The 18,999-nt window shown below is 35.3% G+C and overlaps 2 protein-coding genes across 3 annotated transcripts in view; one reads left to right on the forward strand and one right to left on the reverse strand.

Moving 5' to 3' along the window:
- LOC101888471 (protein AAR2 homolog) overlaps positions 1-7,406 on the forward strand; it is a 107,284-nt gene extending 99,878 nt beyond the window's left edge. Inside the window, exon 4 of the transcript XR_009342753.1 lies at positions 7,294-7,406. The gene's annotated coding sequence lies outside the window, so the exon portion shown is untranslated. The remainder of the gene's footprint in view (positions 1-7,293) is intronic.
- On the reverse strand, positions 31-15,769 carry LOC101891747 (protein yellow). 2 transcript variants are annotated; one of them, XM_020035714.2, is made up of 5 exons: positions 15,549-15,769; positions 1,533-1,781; positions 1,277-1,461; positions 337-1,083; positions 31-266 (listed from the first exon to the last, which is right to left on the reverse strand). In XM_020035714.2, the coding sequence occupies exons 2-5, from the start codon at positions 1,777-1,779 to the stop codon at positions 135-137; spliced, it is 1,311 nt and encodes a 436-aa protein (XP_019891273.2). In that variant the 5' UTR covers positions 1,780-1,781; positions 15,549-15,769; the 3' UTR covers positions 31-134. The 2 variants fall into 2 exon arrangements, with proteins under 2 accessions (XP_019891273.2, XP_005180603.2); XM_005180546.4 differs by having other exon boundaries at positions 1,533-1,785; positions 15,549-15,767.
- Positions 15,770-18,999: the final 3,230 nt, after the last annotated feature.

The raw sequence follows: 18,999 nt of genomic DNA on the forward strand, positions 1-18,999 counted from the left end.
AGAAATGCTTCCGTTCTCAATACAAAATAATTATTTTCTTTATGAAAATATTGATTTTATTCGAATAAATGAATAATTTAGTAGAACTAAAAATAATGCAGTAATTTGTACAATTTTGTTTGGGGTTCCATTGTTTAATTGCTAAAAACTAGTCTAGTGTGCAAGTCATTGGGATTCGAATTGGGATTCATGCGCGCCGTGCCCAAGGTATAAACTAATATCCGGAAGTTCACTTCGTTGGTTTTCTGAGTTTCCGCTGCCACTTTCTGTTAAAGGGAAAGATCGAGAAAAGTGATTAATTTCTCTTAAAAAATAAAGAAAATTATTATTGCCTACCTGGAATCGATTGGATATCATCCAAAGTTCCTCCTTGCCCTCATTGTTGGTCACCACTTTCATGCCACTGACAAATTCCAGAATATCCTGATCGATGGGGAATTTCTTGAAGTTCTTATTGTGATAGCGTGTGCTGACATTCCATGAGATCAGCTCAATGGGATTCATGGTTACACAGTAGACGTTGTCCCAACTGTCGGTGGCTGTGGCCACACATTCACTGGCACGCTTACCCAATGGCATAAAAGATTCTAGCGCACCCGTGCCATGCAGGAAATGTGATGAATTGTCCAGAACATGTAAGGGCACCGAAAATTCCGTAATACTGGCCATCGGGTGGAAGAAAAGATTTCTTCTGTCCGTTGTCATGCCAATGATGCCATCCATGAGGGTAAACGATTCACCGGCCACTGTGTGGGTACCATAATCCGGATCGGGATACATATATTTATGTTCAGAACGCCAAGAGCTATTCGCCATGTGATCGTAAATAATTAAACCGTGATAGTTGACATCGGCTACATAGACCATGGCCCGTCGACAATTACCCCTGGGTGGTGGATCTTTAACCACAACAATGGGTGTGACGAGCAGCGAAGCGGATGGCGTATAAACTGTTGTATTGAAACGGTAGCGATGTATCAGCTGATCGGTATTCAAATCGAAAAGTAACAGTTGGGGTGCACAACGTGTTTCCAAACCCACCGATCCCGAGTCCATGACCCACATTTGATTGCATTCGGTTATCTGAAAATAAGATAATTTGAGAATATTATCGGCTATTGGAAGGGATATCAAAAAAAAAGAAAAGGTCGATGTAGTCTTCCTGGAAAAATAACAACCAACTAAGTTTGGATCACACCGAGAAATTTTGACCCTTTGGTTTACTATTTGGCTACTATTTTTTTGTTAACTTATAAAAATAGAATTTTGAACTTACCGCCACTCTGAAAGCCGATGTTATTTGATCGCAATCATCACCATTGACATTGTGGGCCCTGTACGAAGGATATGGATTTATTATGGGGCCATTGGGACCCATTTTATCCGATATGGTTGCCAAGGTATAGGGGATGCCCGTTTGGAATCTGGGTATGGTCACAAATGTTCTTACGGGTTTATTTTCTAAAAATAAAAATAAAATCATTTTAAAGTCAAAATATTCAAATACATTTTCAATATTTCAAAATACCCACTCAAATAATGCGGCTGGACATCGATGGGAAGACCATTATTCTGGACATAGTTATCATTTGCAATGGCCGCCCTTCGATCCGAATCGCTGGGGAAACTGTATTCCAATATGTTCCAAACATAGGGAACCTGTAGATTTTTATCCTGCCGCGACGGCCTCGGTTTGCGGCCATAGCCCTGGGAAAAGCCGCTGTCGATGTTGTTGAACAACAACAACAACGCTAATATCAATGGCACCAATATCGTCATCTCTAACTGAAACGATGAAGTAGAAATTATTCATTAGTGTCAATATTATTATTATTATTACATTGATATTTGTTTGCAATAAATAAGCGTAAGCAATGACAAATACAAATACATATGTGTAAACAGTGTATTTGTTATATTGTGTGATAACAGATTAATTAAAAAAGTAGAAAAAAAATATTTCTTCCCGAAAATGAAAAACACTTCCCGGGTATTCCAAAAAGCTGGGATTTTTAATTAAGTTATTCATTGGGGCAATGGACTTCCCCAAAAAATTTCTGATAATTGAAGCAATATTTTTAATTGTGTTGAAAGAGCATCTCGGGACCACGTATTGACTTAGAAAAAAAATATTTCCAAAGAGCTGGGATTTTTTTTTTAAAAAAGTCATTCATTGGGGCAAAGGAGTTCCCCAAACTTTGAGCATTTCGCTCATAACGTTAATCTCTATAAATAAGAGAGTAGTGAAATAACTGACCAGAAATCAACGCTCGTACGAAACAGCGGCTAGAATCTTGAAAATTTGCACGAGGCCAGTCTTGGTGCGTAGGTGTGTGATAGGGCTGGGTTTTCGATTTCGAATTCGAAAAAATATTGAATACTCTGTACTAGACAAACGGAATAAGCTAGATTTCTGAAATTTGGAATGAGAATAACCGGTGGAGTGTAGGACAGAAGGCTTTTTGGAAATTCGAACCAAATGCTTTTTCGATATGCAAACTATAAGGATACGAAAAGTTCTAAAATGGTACTAAATTTTTAAAATGGTACCATTTGGTTGGAACGGATAAAGCTAAACACTTGAAATTTGGTATGAGAATCAAGGTTGAAAAGTAAGATTGACATATGAGGGTGATTTTGGGAATTGTATTAAATGAGCGAACTATACTAAATGGTAAATGGTTTGGAACTGTTTGGTTTCGGCTGAACAAATGAAGCTGGAATTTTAAATTTTTTTATTACGGTCCCTGTTGGAAGTACGTTTTGATAAAAAGGTGGTTTTGGGAATGTGTACTAAAGCTGCACGAAAAGTACTAAATTTGGTACTATTAGTAGTAGTAGTACTATATTTGGTACATTTGTTGAACGGATAGTGTTTAAAATCTTAAGTTTGGCAGAAGGGTTGCTGTTAATGTGTAGTCTGTAAATATGGAGGTGGTTTCGGAAATATGCACTATAATTGTACGAAAAGTACCAAATTGAACTAAATTTGGTATTGGGTGAAGGGATACAGCTGTAACCATGAAAACTTTATATTGCGATAAATTTTGATGTCTAGGCTTGAGATATGGAATGGTTTTGTAAATGACTACTAAAAAGTATACGAAAAGTACCAAATGTTACTAAATTTGGTATGGAGCGAATTTATAAAGCTCAAATCCCGAAATTTTATATAAAGGTCTATGTTGGTATCTCGGCTTGAGATATGGAGATGGTTTTGGAAATGTATACTATAATTGTACGAAAAGTACTGAATGGTACTGAATTTGGTATTGGGTAAATGAATAGAGCTTAAGTACTGAAATTTGACACGGATGTCACTTTAGGTATATGAGGTTGAAGATTCAAGAGATTGTTTTGAAAATACGTACTTTAAATGTACGTAAAGATCTTGATCAGACAATCAGAAAATGACAATCACCAACATTAGTAGTTATATGGTGCTCAAGTTAAAAATGTATGTACATAACTACTATAATATAGTACTTCGAATTCAAGAACCCATCTTATTCCTTAAATTTACCCAAGAGTTGAATTAGTTCTTTTTTTGGGTACAGAAACGGGTTTCTAATAAAAAGTTGCAAAAATTGTGAAAGTGGAGTAGATTCATTCATATACTTTCTGGAACGGGGATCTAGTCTTAATTTTGCCGCGGTGATTTTTTTCAAATAGCAACATTTGCTGACTTTTTTATAATCTTTTGTTACCATGTATTGCCGTTGTTAACGAACGAAGCTACTTGCTATGCGTTAATTAAAATAAAAATTGATACAAAAAATCATGTTGTTAATCGAAAACTGGTTGTAATTCGTTATTGTTGCTGTTGTTGTTACTTATATTTTTCTTTTTATAAATCATTATCATAATGTCTTCATTAATCGGATAGAATAGAATAATTGGCGTTGATAAGGCTTCAAGTGTCAATTCAAAATATGCAACTTGTTCGGATTTTATTTCTGTGCTAAATTATTAATGATGATGATGAGTAGATATAGAAATTTAATAAAAATTATTAAACAAAACAAACAAACGTAGAAAGAGATAGCATTCAAACAAATACAGGGTGAGATGAAAAAAACTGCAACCAACTTCAGACTGCTGTCATTTCTAAGCCACTCGTCCGATAGCTGTTAAAATTATTCCAGTGACAGCTCATTATATTGTTTACAAGCGTAGAGAACAGGAAAAAAGTTGTGATGGAATTCAAGCGTGATAGTGTGATTTATTTATATTTGGCTGGAAACCACAAGTGGCTATCGTTAGAGCACTCCAGCATTTAAATGTAAATAAATCGTTTGTGCCACGTACCATCGCTCTTTACCGATACTGGTAGCGTAGCCTGACGTCAAGAAAGTGAACGGAAGAAAACAGCAACATAAGCAGAAAACATGATCGAAACCCGCGTCGCAGTAGCCGAAAAATGGTTCGTGAGCTGAACATATCGCAATATTCCATTCGGCAAATATTGAAAAATGAGCTATTGAAATTCCAAAAAGTGCAAGAACTTACACCGCAACAGAAAGAAAATAGACTCAAAGAGAGAGAGAGAGAGAGAGAGAGAGAGAGAGAAATAGACTTAAAACTAATAAGTTGCTTCGCTTGGCCAAAAATGGTGAACTGCCGAATTTGTTTTTCTATTTGTAAACAAACAAAATGATCGTGTTTACTTGTCAAAGAGGTCAGCTGAAAATGTGCACCTTCGGTTGGCCACCAGAACTCAAGCGCCGGCCAGGGTGATGGTGTGGGCCGCCACAACTGCCGATGGTTGCTCTCCGCTCCTATTAATCGACCGTGTCATCAGAATAAATGCCGAATATTAGCGCGAAAATATTCTGGGGTGTGTATTAAAGTCTTGGGCACCCAAACATTTTGGCCGCAGACCTTGGACATTCCAAGAGAACTCAGCACGCAAAATCTCCGGACACCAATCCGTTGGACTCTTGTGTCTGGAGTATTTTGGAAAGCAATACCAAAGTGTCGATCAACTCAAGCAAGCGCTTCGCCTGGAATGGGCCAAAATACCGCAGAGCAACATTCGGGCAGCGTGTGACGGTTTCATTGGCTGTTTGAAGGCCATAATTCGTGCCGAAGGTGACCAACTCGAACAAATCTGAACTTTTTCTAATTTGATGCTATTTCCGATTTTTTTTAGCTTTCATTCAATAAAATTTAAAAAAAAATGTAAAAAGTATAGCGTTTGCCTTTGTTGCAGTTTTTTTATCTCACCCTTTATGATTTTGAAATTTAATGCCGGCAAGAAATACCATTCCAATGTGATTTTTAATTATACCCTACAACACTATGTGTTGGGGGTATTATAAGTTTGATTGGGCCAAAAATTATGTAACACCACGAAATATTGGTTTCCCATATAGGAAAGTATATATGGATCATCCTAGCTCGCCGAGCTGAGTCGATCTAGCTATGTATGTCCGTCCGTCCGTCTGTCCGTCTGTCCATGTTAATTTGTAATCACTCTACAGGTCGCAATTATGGCCCGATCTTCACGAAATTTGGAATGGAGGTCGGGGTTGGGCCAGAATAGAACCCTATTTCTTTTTGAGATGATCGACAAATGTTTAGGGGTTGAAATGGACCAAATACTGAAAAAATGTCGGATTTTGCAGTAGCTATACAGGTCGCAATTATAGACCAATCGACGCCGAATTTCGCATGTAGCTAGAGTTTAGGACGGGGAAGAAGCCTACCAATTCGGGTGGTCATCGGATAATATTTAGCGGGTAAAATAGACCATATATTTTGTGTTGAAAAAATTCAAAATTTTTCATTAAACCGCGAATATTTTAAATCCCGGCGAAATCCCAAAGCCATGACAAGGTTACTTCTGACCTTTACATTGATGTTAACATCCAACAAATCGGATATATAGCAAAATATGTGCGATATTTATGTCTATCAAAGAAGATATGCTTGAAAGATCTCTTATATGTCGAGAACGGCTGAACTGATTTCGACAGTTCTCATTAATTCAGAATGGCCTCTTGGCAGGAAAGAAAAAACGTCTAAAAAAATCTCATAAAATATCTCTCTAAAGATGAAAATATTGATTTTGTAAAATATTCTCATATTTTTTCAATTTTGTCATATTTTTGGCATATTTTCATTTTGAATTAAACATTTGGTAATATTTCTACAGCTAACAAAACTAAGTAGTTATGACATCAGAATATCATATACAGATCGCATTTATGGCCCGATCCTTACGAAATTTTGCATGGGGATAAGATGAGGGTCAGAATAGAAGCCTACTCTTTTTGGAGATGATCGCCATATATTTAGGGGTTGAAATGGACCAAAAAACTGCAAAATTGTCGGCAGGTCGTAATTATCGCCCGATCATCACGCACATTTGAAAGGGGGTTACCGGACATTGCAAAAGCCAAGCAGTTTTGGATGGCCATCCAAAAATATTTAATGTGTGAAATAGTTTGCCAACTTTTGTAGACGAAATACGAAAATGTCGATTCCAGTGACTTTTTGGAGAATTCACAAATACAGGAAAGACGCACTTCTGACTATTTCGTTAACGAATATAGTCAAATGTCTGTATCTCATATATATGCGTTTCAGTCAAAAACCAATAATAAATGTTAATCTTTTGCCACTTCTAAGAAATTATAGGTCTTTGGGAAATATTGGTTCCAGATCTAGGAAGACCATTTAAGTGCAACATCTACCAATAAATTGGAAATGAGCAAATTAGTTTAAGTTGCTATTATTCGAAAATTAGAGAACGGAACCTATATAAACTGTATCGTTTATTATAGTGTTGTAGGGTATTCAACGGTCGGCCCCGCTCGACTGTAGCCTTTGCTTACTTGTTTTTTTATGTATTTTATTTAATTAAAAAAAAAAAAATAAAAATAAATTTGAAAAATTAACTATTATTGATTTTCTCCTTTCGCATTCACTTTCGTATCGTCATAGAGAAACATGCAGATTTGATTATATTTTTACTGATGACCGTTGGAAACTCTCTCCCTCTCTCTCTCTCTCACTCTCACTCTTGTTGTTTTTGCATTGTCATTATTAAAACGTCTGATAACTGGACTTGAAACAATGTCTCGCATTTTAAGGAAACATAAAATGAAAAATAAAAAATCCAGTTAACAAATAATTTACAAACATTGTATACTAACAAAAATGCAAATGGAATGTAAACAATACTACGTTATAATTTAACCGAAATATTTATTGTTTATAACTTTTATGCTGACTCCTGAAATAATAAATTTCATTGTTTACGATATTTTTCGTTTCGTTTTGTTTTAGAATTGGACATTTTTATATCGCGGTTTAATTGCATAATGAAATCTTGGTGGATGGAGTGGGCGAAAACGTTTAGTGACCTTTAAATCATGCATATTAATGGAATGAGCGTCAAACTGCCTGTCTGCCTGATTGACAAAATTGAGTGGCGAGCACAGTGGAGGGCCAGAGAATGAATGGATTTTTTAACATGTAAGTAAATTTACTCATTATATATTAAAATACTTTGTTATAGTAGATGATTTTTTAAATAATACACTTCAACAATTAATAATTCACCTTTCAGTTCTATTGACAAATGTATACACCAAGACCCACACACTAATTACACCCTCGGCCATATGGCTGGAGAGGGTTTATATCATTTTAATACGGCCAAAACGTGCCCCATCGAAATAATGATTTTAAACCCTAGGTCTCTGGTTCCTCCTCCAAAAAGGTCAACATTTTAAATAACCAAAATGATTATAAAATCCGATATAAGCACCAGGTCATTTTCAAATTTCACACATCCCAATTTTTCTACAAACAGAAGATCTGCTGTGAAGATGGGATATATTGGTCTACTCGTTCTGGTATCTGTTATATATCCATGAAGCTCATAAAACGCTTGAATTAACATCCGATTCAATTTATACTTTGCATATCACAATAATTCCATCAACACAAGATCTGTTATAAAGATGGTAGAGATCGACCCATTTCTTCTGGTACCTCCCCCCAAAAACAAAACGCTCAAAGAAAGCGAAATAAACATCCAACTCTCTTCAAATTTCACACATATAAACATTTTTGCTAATACAAGATCTGTGGCGAAGATGATACACATGATGAGATAAAAAAAAAAACTGGAACAAAGTCAACGCCATAATTTTTAATATTTTTTTTAATTTTGTTATAAGAAAGCAAAAAATGTTGGAAATAGCATCAAATTTTAGAATAAGTTTAGATTTGTTCGAATTGGTCTTCAAACGGCCAATGAAACCGCTCTTGAGTTCTGGTGGCCAACCGCAAGTGCACATTTTCAGCTGACCTCTTTGGCAAGTAAACACGATCATTTTGTTTGTTTACAAACTGCTGGACAACTAATGTTTTCCCATCGGAGAGAGAGAAAACCAAATTCGGCAGTTCATCACTTTCGGCCAAGGAAGCAACTCTTTAGTTCTTCTGAGTCTATTTTGTTTCTATTGCGGTGTAAGTTCTTGCACTTTTTGGAATTTCAATGGCTTTACCCCGAGCTTATTTTTCAATATGGAATGGAATATTGTGATATGTTCAGCTCACGACCCATTTTTCGGCCACTGCGACGCGGGTTTCGATCAAGTCGCTTCTTTACTTTTCGAACCATTTCTGCTGATGTTGCTGTTTTCTTCCTTCCATTTCGTTGACGTCTGGCTACGTTACCAGTATCACAGTAACGAGCGATGGCACGATACACAAAAGATTTATCCACATTTAAATGCTGGAGTACTCTGACCATAGCCACTTGTGGTTTTCCAGCCAAATATAAAGAAATCACACTATCACGGTTGAATTCCATCACGAATAACTTTTTTTCTGGAAAATTCTCAACAAAATGCTTTTGTACACTTGTAAATAATATAATGAGCTGTCACTGGAATAATTTTAACAGCTGTCGTACGAGAGGCGTAGAAATGACAGCAGTCTCAAATTGGTTGCAGTTTTTCATCTCACCCTGTATATCTGCGAACTCCTTCTGGTACCTCACCCACAAAGGGTTTTCAATTTTTATATCTGTCATAATTGGCGAAACAAGTCGGCGATTCTTTATAACTTACTATAACTAAATATTTCTCCTAACCAGAAATCTGATATAAATATGTAATTTATCGGAATTTATGATTTCTCATAAAATTGGATATAAATGTTCGATTTTTATCTTTATTAGTTCAAGTATACTTCGGTCCGCTATATTTGTTACCTAACGCATATTTCCACATTTTCGAAATTTTGTACATATTTCATATAAAGTATATGAAGTAGTCGATAACCAAAACTGGCACGTTGTAATATTTATATCAGTCTTAGGTCAGGAATGAATTGGTCAATATTGGCCAACTGCTTCGGAAACTCCCACATAAAAAGTTAGAATAATCATAACTGAAGGCTGGGGGTATACGTCGGTTGGCAAAATCGACTGGTACTATTTTACTTGTTTTCTTCGAGTTGAGTAATGCCCTAAGAAGATGGCATTGAAAATTGGAATCTAGCGAAGTTCCACTCTTCAACCAATATGTGACAATTTCGTTGCATATTTTTTCGTTCCAAAAAAATTACAAAAACTCTAAAAAAATTCGCAAAGAAAACTTGAGGTTTTTCTATTTACTTTTTTCCCTATCGCGATTATACACTTGTCATATCACTGCACTGTAATTGGTATATTGTATACAAAAACGGAAACCTTCGTATCAAAATAAATTCAAATAGGACTAAAAATAGTAATAGCACTATCGAACGAAATGAAAATATTATTTTTTTTATTTATTTTTATAAAATATTTTTAAATTCACCTTCTGTTTGAAAATTCTGAGGAGATACTTCCGTGAGGGATTACGCATAATGTTTTTTTTATTTTTTATACCACAACTTAACATCTATGCTCTTCTAATCAATTCAAAAAATGAGTGACTATCTCATTTTGTTTTTTTTTTTTTAATTTCGATTTTGACATTAATGACGCAGCGATTATACGAGGGGTATTCCAGCTCTATTGGTATAGTCCCATTTCTAAGTTCAACTAGGTCACAAAGAGTTGGGTAATTTTCACAGATAATAAAATGGAAAAATAAATATTAAGCTATGATTAGCGTTTATGTTTGTACATAATCCGCAGTGTTTATTTAATCTATTTTCAACAAGTGTTTTTAAAAATTGTTTTTCAGTCATGAATATTCATAACGTCATCTTGGAATAAGATTTTTTTTTTGGAATTTCAATTTTTGTTATTCTCTGTTTGGTGGGTTTTGGTATTTCTAACAATTCAAATACATCCAATAATTCTGCAGTCGCATAAAATTAAAAATGCTTCCAATGAAATTAATATTGACGTTTTTTTCTTTTTTGACTACCATAGTCCGATAACCCGTTTAGGTTCAATGTTATTTAAATGAGAAATTAAAAAAAAATTGTACAGTTATTTGGAATATGTCGAAAAAAATAAATATTTAGCAACAATTGTATTGTTAATAAACAATATGGCAAACACATGTAGGCAAATACGGGGAAGTACTGTTATTGTTTACAAGAACAAACAATAAGACGCCAAATTTAACCTTAAGTCAAAGTGGTTGGGTTATAGGTGGTAATTAAATAAAAATACAAAAAATGTAGTCTTTCAACAAACCTATAAATGAGAAGTTTAGAGACTCTTTCTTGCTTTCAGGAAGTATACAAGGAAAAGCCCAACATTCAGGATGGGTTTTTATCCAATGAAACTTAAATAAATTGACTTCTACAATATCAATTTTTTATTGAAAAAAAAAATGACTTATGAAAAGTTATAAAAAAATTGGAGTGAGATAAAAAAAACGTCAACAAAATCAAACTCCAGAATTTTTACATTTTCTTTAAATTTTATTGACTGAAAGCAAAAAATGTTGGAAATAGCATCAAATTTTAGAATAAGTTTAGATTTCTTCGAATTGGTCACCTTAGGCACGAATTATCTCCACAAACGGGCAATGAAACCGTCACACGCTGCCCGAATGTTGCTCTGCGGTACTTTGGGCCATTCCCGGCGAAGTGATTGCTTGAGGTGATCAACACTTTGGTATTTCTTTCAGACACAATAGTCCAACGGATTGGTATCCGGAGATTTTGGTGGCCATTGTGCGCTGGAAATGAAGTGAGGAACCTCATTTTGTAATCATTCTTGGGTGGCGCGTGCTGAGTGCGATGGTGTTGAGTCCTGTTGGAATGTGCAAGCTCTGCGGCCGAAATGTTTGCTTGCCCAAGGCTTTAATACACCCTCCAGAATATTTTCGCGATAATATTCGGCATTAATTCTGATGCCACGGTCGATTAATACGAGTGCAGAGCGACCATCGGCTGTTATGGCGGCCCACACCATCGCCATGGCCGGTGCTTGAGTTCTGGTGGCCAACCGAAGGTGCACATTTTCAGCAGACCTCTTTGAAAGTAAACATGATCATTTTGTTTATTTACAAACTGCTGGACAACGTTTTTTCATCGTATAAAACCAAATTCGGCAGTTCACCACTTTCGGGCAAGCGAAGCAACTCTTTAGCACTTTTTGGAATTTCAATGACTTCACCTCCATAATGGCTCAACATTTTGAATAACCATTAAGCTCCTAAAACGCGAAATGAGGATCCAATTCTTTTCAAATTCGGCACAGGTATGAAGATGTAATTTAACTGACCACTCCTACTGGTAACTCCCCCGTAACGGGTCAAATTTTCAACTAATTAATCCCTGAAATATATTAAACCATAGCCACGATCACAAAATCGTGTGATAAGTTTGCCACTGTAAACACTTAAAAGCCATAACACACTTGAATACTCAATGCAGCATGGCTTGTCTGTGATTTCCAAATACGTCATCTTTGCCTTTTGTGCATACCTACTTTCTGAACTGTCCTCACAATTTATTTACACCAATTGATGACAAATAATGATTGATTGGTATTTCTGCGGTTTTGCTCTGGAAGAACATGTTTTTTTTGGCAATTAATTGGTGACACATTTTCCCAATTTTGGTTTCCTAGAAATATGCGCAAAGATATTAATCGCTGATTATCATTAAGTGATCATGACAGAGTAGGCCCATTATTTTCCAATTACAAAAATAAAATTCATTGTTTTCAGCTCTAAGCATAATAATGCATGCAATCTGCATACATCGCATGTAAACTGACTGACTTATCGATTCATCAACGCACAGACGTAACGGCTGGAGCTACAATTTTGAAATTTTGGGTGAGGTCCGAATGGGTCAGATAAGGCTGGGTGTTTGGAAATTCGTACTAGAACGGTAGGAAAAGTATAAAAAGGTACTAAATATGGTACCCTTTGTATTTGAGGAAACAGTAGAGCTAGAACTCTTAAATTTTGAATGGGAATCGATGCTAAATTTAGTACCATTTGAATTTGGAGGAACGGATGGTGCTGGAATCCTGAAATTTGAAATTAAGATTACTGGCGGAGTGTATGATTGGATTATGGAGGAAGATTTCGACATTTTTCTTATGTGCATGAAAAGTACTAAATGATACTAAATTTGATACAATTTCTATTTGGGTGAACCGATAGAGCAGGAATTCTGAAATTTAGAAATATGATGTGGGTAGTTTTGGAAATGTGGAACAATTTAAATTTTGGGAGAACCGGTAGAGTTGGAACCCTGAAATGTAAAAATGTTGGACTGACTGTATCACTGTTGCTTTCTGTGGTTAAGATATGGAGACATATTTGTATATATTTGTACAAAAAGTATTAAATGGTACTAAATTTGGTATGGGTGAACTGACATGTGCTCGAATCCTCAATTTTGATATTGAGGTCACTGTTGCTTCCTGTGGTGGTTTTGAAAATAGTACACATTGTACGAAAAGTACAAAATAGTACCATTTTAGCATAGAGTCAAGGAATAGAGCAGAATACCTGAAATTTGATATGGATGTCACTGTTGGTGTCTGGGGAGAGGAGAAGGTACCGTTGGGTGTTGGGATAGGGATGGAATTCTGAAATTTGTTATCGGTCGAGGGTTTTCGGACATGTCTTGTATTACTGCATGAAAAGTATGGTAATGCATTTGGGATTGGATCTTAGTATAGAGCTGGAATTCTGGAATTTTATATGGAAGTCACTGTTGGTATATAATTTTGAGAGAAGCAGGTGAAATGGGAATTCGTACTATGATTGTTAGAAAAGTACTTAACTGTACTAAATTTGCCGTTGAGTGAATGGATATAATCCTGAAATATTATACTGAGGTCACTCTTGGATATGGTGGTGGCCAATTCTGATTATGAAAAAAAGTTGAAATCGTTTTGAACATAAACAAATAAAATAGCTGTAAGTTCGGCCGGGTAAAAAACCCTTTGAAAACCCTCCACCATTTGGAACAAAAAAAACCGTTAAAAATTCTTTTAAAATCACCAAAATACCCAATATATGGAGGTATCATTATATGGACCTACATGGCCCATTTTCAATACCAAAAGCCCTGCAGGCATAATATATATTTGAGTAAAATTTTATCAACCTACTTCATTTCGTTCGGAAGCTAGTGAGATTTCCACAGAGGGCGGACATCGCTAAATCGACATAGATTTGTATGCTGATCTAGAATATACAGGGTGAGATGAAAAAACTGCAACCAATTTCAGATTGCTGTCATTTCTAAGCCACTCGTCCGACAGCTGTTAAAATTATTTCGGTGACAGCTCATTATATTGTTTACAAGAGTACAAAAGCATTTTGGTGAGAATTTTCCAGAATTTGAATTATTCGTGATGGAATTCAAGCGTGATAGTGTGATTTCTTTTAGTTGATTAGAAAACCACATATATTCCATTCGGCAAATACTGAAAAATGAGCTCGGGGTAAAGCCATTGAAATTTCAAATAGAGTAGACTAGTTTGGGCCGCCATAACAGCCGTTGGTCGCTCTCCGCTCGTATTAATCGACCAGAATAAATGCCGAATATTATCGCGAATATATTCTGGAGGGTGTATTAAAGCCTTGAGTATGCAAACCGCTGACCTTGGACATTCCAACAGGACTCAGCACCATAGCACTCAGCACGCGCCACACAAGTATGGTTACAAAATGAGGTTCCTCGCTTCATTTCCAGCGAACAATGGCCACCAAAATCTCCGGATACCAATCCGTTGGACTATTGTGTCTGGAGTATTTTGGAAAGCAAGTGATAAAAAAAAAACCAAAGTGTCGATCACCTTAAGCAAGCGTTTCGCCGAAAATGGGCCAAAATACCGCAGAGCAACATTCGGGCAGCGTGTGATGGTTTTATTGAAGACCATAATTCGTGCCAAATGTGACCAATTCGAACAAATCTCAACATAAACTAAAATTTGATGATAAAATTTAAAAAAAAAAATTTAAAAATGATGGCGTTTGATTTTTTTGCATTTTTTTTTTATCTCACCCTGTATACACCTTGTGGTGTCTAAAATGTATATTTCGAGGTTTTACAAATGGAATGACAAAAACTTAATATACCTTCCAAACTGTGGTGGAGGGTATAAAAATCGGTTATCCTAGTAAAAATTTTGATATTCTTGCAATTCTCCCAAATAATGGAAGGTACATGAACTTAAAGTTGAATTAGTATTTCAATTTAAATAAATGTTGTTTCATGTTCTAAATCTGTAGGTTATATTTTTCTTATAAATACTCATGTCTGTTGGTTATATCTCATCATCGCTTATTGCATTTATATATAAATCAACATTGAATGATTGGTCCGGTCATCATTGAGAAGCTCTTAACAAAACTGGTAGCTGACACGAGAAGATGTGGGTATTTCACACTTTTTTCTTTTTCTTAAAATTCACACTTTTTTGGATTGATAAATAATTCTAGATAAAACACCTGTTTCCTTGTGTTTTTTTGTTTACTTTTCTTTTTTTGTCAAGATGTCGTTTACACAATTACGTAAATGCGATTTTCACTGAATTTCATTTGTTATTTTTATATTTTCGGATTTATTTTGGGCACAAAAGGTGATTTCGCTTTACCACCCAAAAAAAAGTCCATGTGTTTCAACAAGTGGCTGCTGAAAACTTCATGTCATTAATATACGCACATCTATATATGTATGTGTATCAGTTAATCTGTTAATGTATGTACATAATTTCATTTTGATAAACCACTTTTTTTTTTGCTGCCAAGATTAATTTATTCCAAAAATCTTGATTTGTTTTACACCAACAAAGGAAATTTCTTTTTTTTCTTCAAAATGATTTCACTTAAACCAAAAGAAAAAATTACACATTTCAATTCATTTTTTTTTCAAAATCTTGCGTATTTTGATAATTAAATTTGAACAAACAAACAAAAATCATTGATTAAACAAAAACATCCGGAGATTTATTTACGATCGAATCTGTCGCACTTTGAATTCCGGCATTGGATCTGTTTGTCTTGTTACATTTGGCACATCAATGAGTGTGGAATTTGGTTTTATGACTTTTGAATTGTTGTTGTCGTTTTAATTTTTTTTACCAAATATTTGAAATTTTGGCTAAATACCTTTTAAATTAATTAAAATATTTGTTTATTTGTTGTTTTAACTTTATGAGGTGGTTGTTGTCGTTATTGCTGCTGCTGCTGTTTATTAGCACGACAAGTTATTTTATTAGCAGAACTTCGTATTGAGAATGAGATCGAAAAATCGAAAATATTTGTGTGTTCCGTACGCGCGTCCGTTCTCTGTGGCTCACACTTGCAGAATGAATTGTGAAGCTGGTTTTAAAGAATATTTTTTGCCAGTGGAGATGACACCACCCTGGCTACTACAGACGATCGTTAAAACATCAGGGAGACAGTTTTTTTTATTTTTTGCTTTGAACAGCAATTCTCAGCAAAGAGAAGAAGATTTGCTAATCTTTCTTCACAGCAGGCGGGCAGTCAGTCAAGTTGAAAGCTGGGGACAGTGTACAATTTTAAAACTAATCATTGTCAAATATTCCAATTCCAATACGTATTGATTATAAATATATTACTTAGAAGGGTACACTGAATTCGTTGCCCGCCAAAGCCTATATTTGTATCTTCATTATTCACTTTTTGTTCTAATGCTGGGGAAGTTTGCCCGCATTTACGATTGATTTGTGTCAAGCTCAAATATAGAAGTTATTAGTTCATAGATCTTAAAATACATATAGTGTTGATTTTTGTTGAATTAATAATTCGAGGTAAATTGGAATTTCCATAGAAGAAATATGAGCGTCAAAGCGGAATCGATTGCAAATGACAAAATCGAAGAAATCGAATATATATCCAACTTGATATTTGTAATAATAAAGAATATAAATATTTGCAGATCATATACTTCAAAGATCAGTCAATCGTGGACCTATATGATCAATTTTCAATACCAAAAATTGTACGTATATAAAGTAAATTTGAGTAAAATTTGTTACCTAAAGTGGGAACTTTTGACCTAAAAATGGAAAATTTAAAATTCATGACTTGCAGGGATTTTGTACTTTTTTGCCTGCGACATATTGATTATTTTTTTTTATACCCTGCACCATACTATGGAGGGTATATTAACATTGTCGTTCCGTTTGTAACTCCTCGAAATACTCATGTCAGACCCAAAAAAAAGTATATATTCTTGATCAGCGTAAAATTCTAAGTCGATTTAGCAATGTCCGTCTGTCTGTCTGTTGTAATCACGCTATCTTTCGAACGAATTTAGATAAAAAGCTAAAATGTTGCACACATGTTTATTTTGCCAGTAGGCAGGTTAAATTCGTAAATGGGCCATGTAGGTCCACATTTTCATATAGCCCCGATATTCGGTATTTTGATAATTTTAGCGACATTATTCACCGGAATAATTCGTAATGGGAACTACAGTCTGTGACAGAAAATTGCCTATACAGGTCCAGGTCTTCGTATAGGCCCCATATAACGGTATAACCTCCCAATATTCGGTATTGTGACGATTTTACTGCTTATTAAATTGTTTCATTTCGCATTTTATCCGCAAGATCTACTGCATGAACCTAAACCGTAATTTTAATGAGGTTGGCCGTATCAAATGATAAAAGCTTTCAGTAGCCAAATGGCTGCGATTATATAGAGGAAAAATTCTCACTTTTTAAATATATAGTCAGGGTATACTTTTTCAAATCCTAAATTGTTGGGACTTCATTTTCCAAAGTTTTGTCGATTTTAAACTTTAAATTTTCAAAAAAAGTCGACTAAAATCATTTTCGGTTTAATATACAGGGTGAGATGAAAAAACTGCAATCAAATTCAGTCTGCTGTCATTTCCAAGGCACTCGTCCGACAGCTGATAACATTATTCCAGTGACAGCTCATTATATTGTTTACAATCGTACAAAAGCATTTTGGTGCGAATTTTCAAAAAAAAAAAAAAAAAATATTCGTGATGGAATTCAAGCGTGATAGTGTGATTTCTTTGTATTTGGCTGGAAACCACAAGTGGCTTTCATTAGAGCAATCCAGCATTTAAATGTGAATAAATCTTTTGTGTCTCGCACCATAGCTCGTTACCGTGATACTAGTAGCGTAGCCCGCCGTCAAGGAAGTGGACGGAAGAAAACAGCAACATCAGCAAAAAAGTAAAGAAGCGACTTGATCGAAACCCGCGTTGCAGTGGTCGAAAAATGGCTCGTGAGCTTAACATATCACAATATTCAATTCGGTAAATATTAAAAAATGAGTTCGGGGTAAAGCCATTGAAATTACAAAACGTACACCGCTACAGAAAGAAAATAGACTCAAAAGAGCTAAAGAGTTGCTTCTCTAGGCCGAAAGTGGTGAAATGTCTAATTTGGTTTTCTCCGATGAGAAAACATTCGACAAAATGATCGTGTGTACTTGGCAAGAGGTCAGCTGAAAATGTGCACCTTCGGTTGACCACTAGAACTCAAGCGCCGGCCATGGTGACAGTGTGGGCAGCATAGCAGCCGATGGTCGCTCTACGCTCGTATTAATCTACCGTGGCATCAGAATAAATGCCGAATTTTATCGCGAAAATATTCTGGAGAGTGTATTAAAGCCTTGGGCACACAAACATTTTGGCCGCGGACCTTAGACATTCCAACAGGACTTAGCACCATCGCAATCAGCACGCGCCACCCAAGAACGGTTACAAAATGAGGTTCCTCGCTTCATTTGCAGCGCACAAAGGCCACTAGAGTATTTTGGAAAGCAAGGTTGGCATTTGACATTCTACCAGTTTATCTCACCCTGTACTAGTAGTGCTTCACAAACACATTTGCCTACCAAATTTTGCTGGGCTATTTCTAGGTTATTTTGCCTTGTGAACGACGAACTTGGTCAGCATAGCTGTTGCACTTTAGGATATTTTGAACGTTTTGTCTACAATTTAATGCAATTTTTATCAATACTCACGTCTTGGAGACTGTTATTCCAATTTTTCGCTTTTATTTATTTTACTTGGTACAACAGGACATATCATGCATGTCCCGAACCACAATTTGTAGAATTTTAATTTATTTTAAAAACAACGCATGTTTTGAGATCAGTTGAATATTACAAAAATTGCAAATGTTTCAACACGGCCAGAACGAATTTTTAATATTGTCACGCCGTGCATGAAATTGCAGGTAACTAATTGTAAAAGAAAACAGAAAATAAAACAAATGGTCACGTTTATATCTTAAAAATTGTTCTTTAATATTTATGTAAAGGTAGGGTTCAATTCAAATTTAATTAGAAATATCTTATAGTTAAAATATAGTTATATATTAAAATAGTATGGTCAAATTTGCTCCTATTGCAGAGAGCCAATTTGGCGGTCCTCAGGATATAAATAAGATATAAATAAGAGGTTTACTACAAATTGAAATAAATTGTTAATAATGAACATCTAACGAAATTCACGGGTCCAATTAAATGTTAGAATTTCGATTCAGAGTCCGGGTTGTACCTCGGTGATGATGAATTTTTTAGAGATTGACAAGCAAAACAGGCAATTTCG

This window comes from Musca domestica, unplaced genomic scaffold (genome assembly GCF_030504385.1).
Source record: "Musca domestica strain aabys unplaced genomic scaffold, Musca_domestica.polishedcontigs.V.1.1 33, whole genome shotgun sequence".
Classification (NCBI taxonomy): Eukaryota; Metazoa; Arthropoda; class Insecta; order Diptera; family Muscidae; genus Musca; species Musca domestica.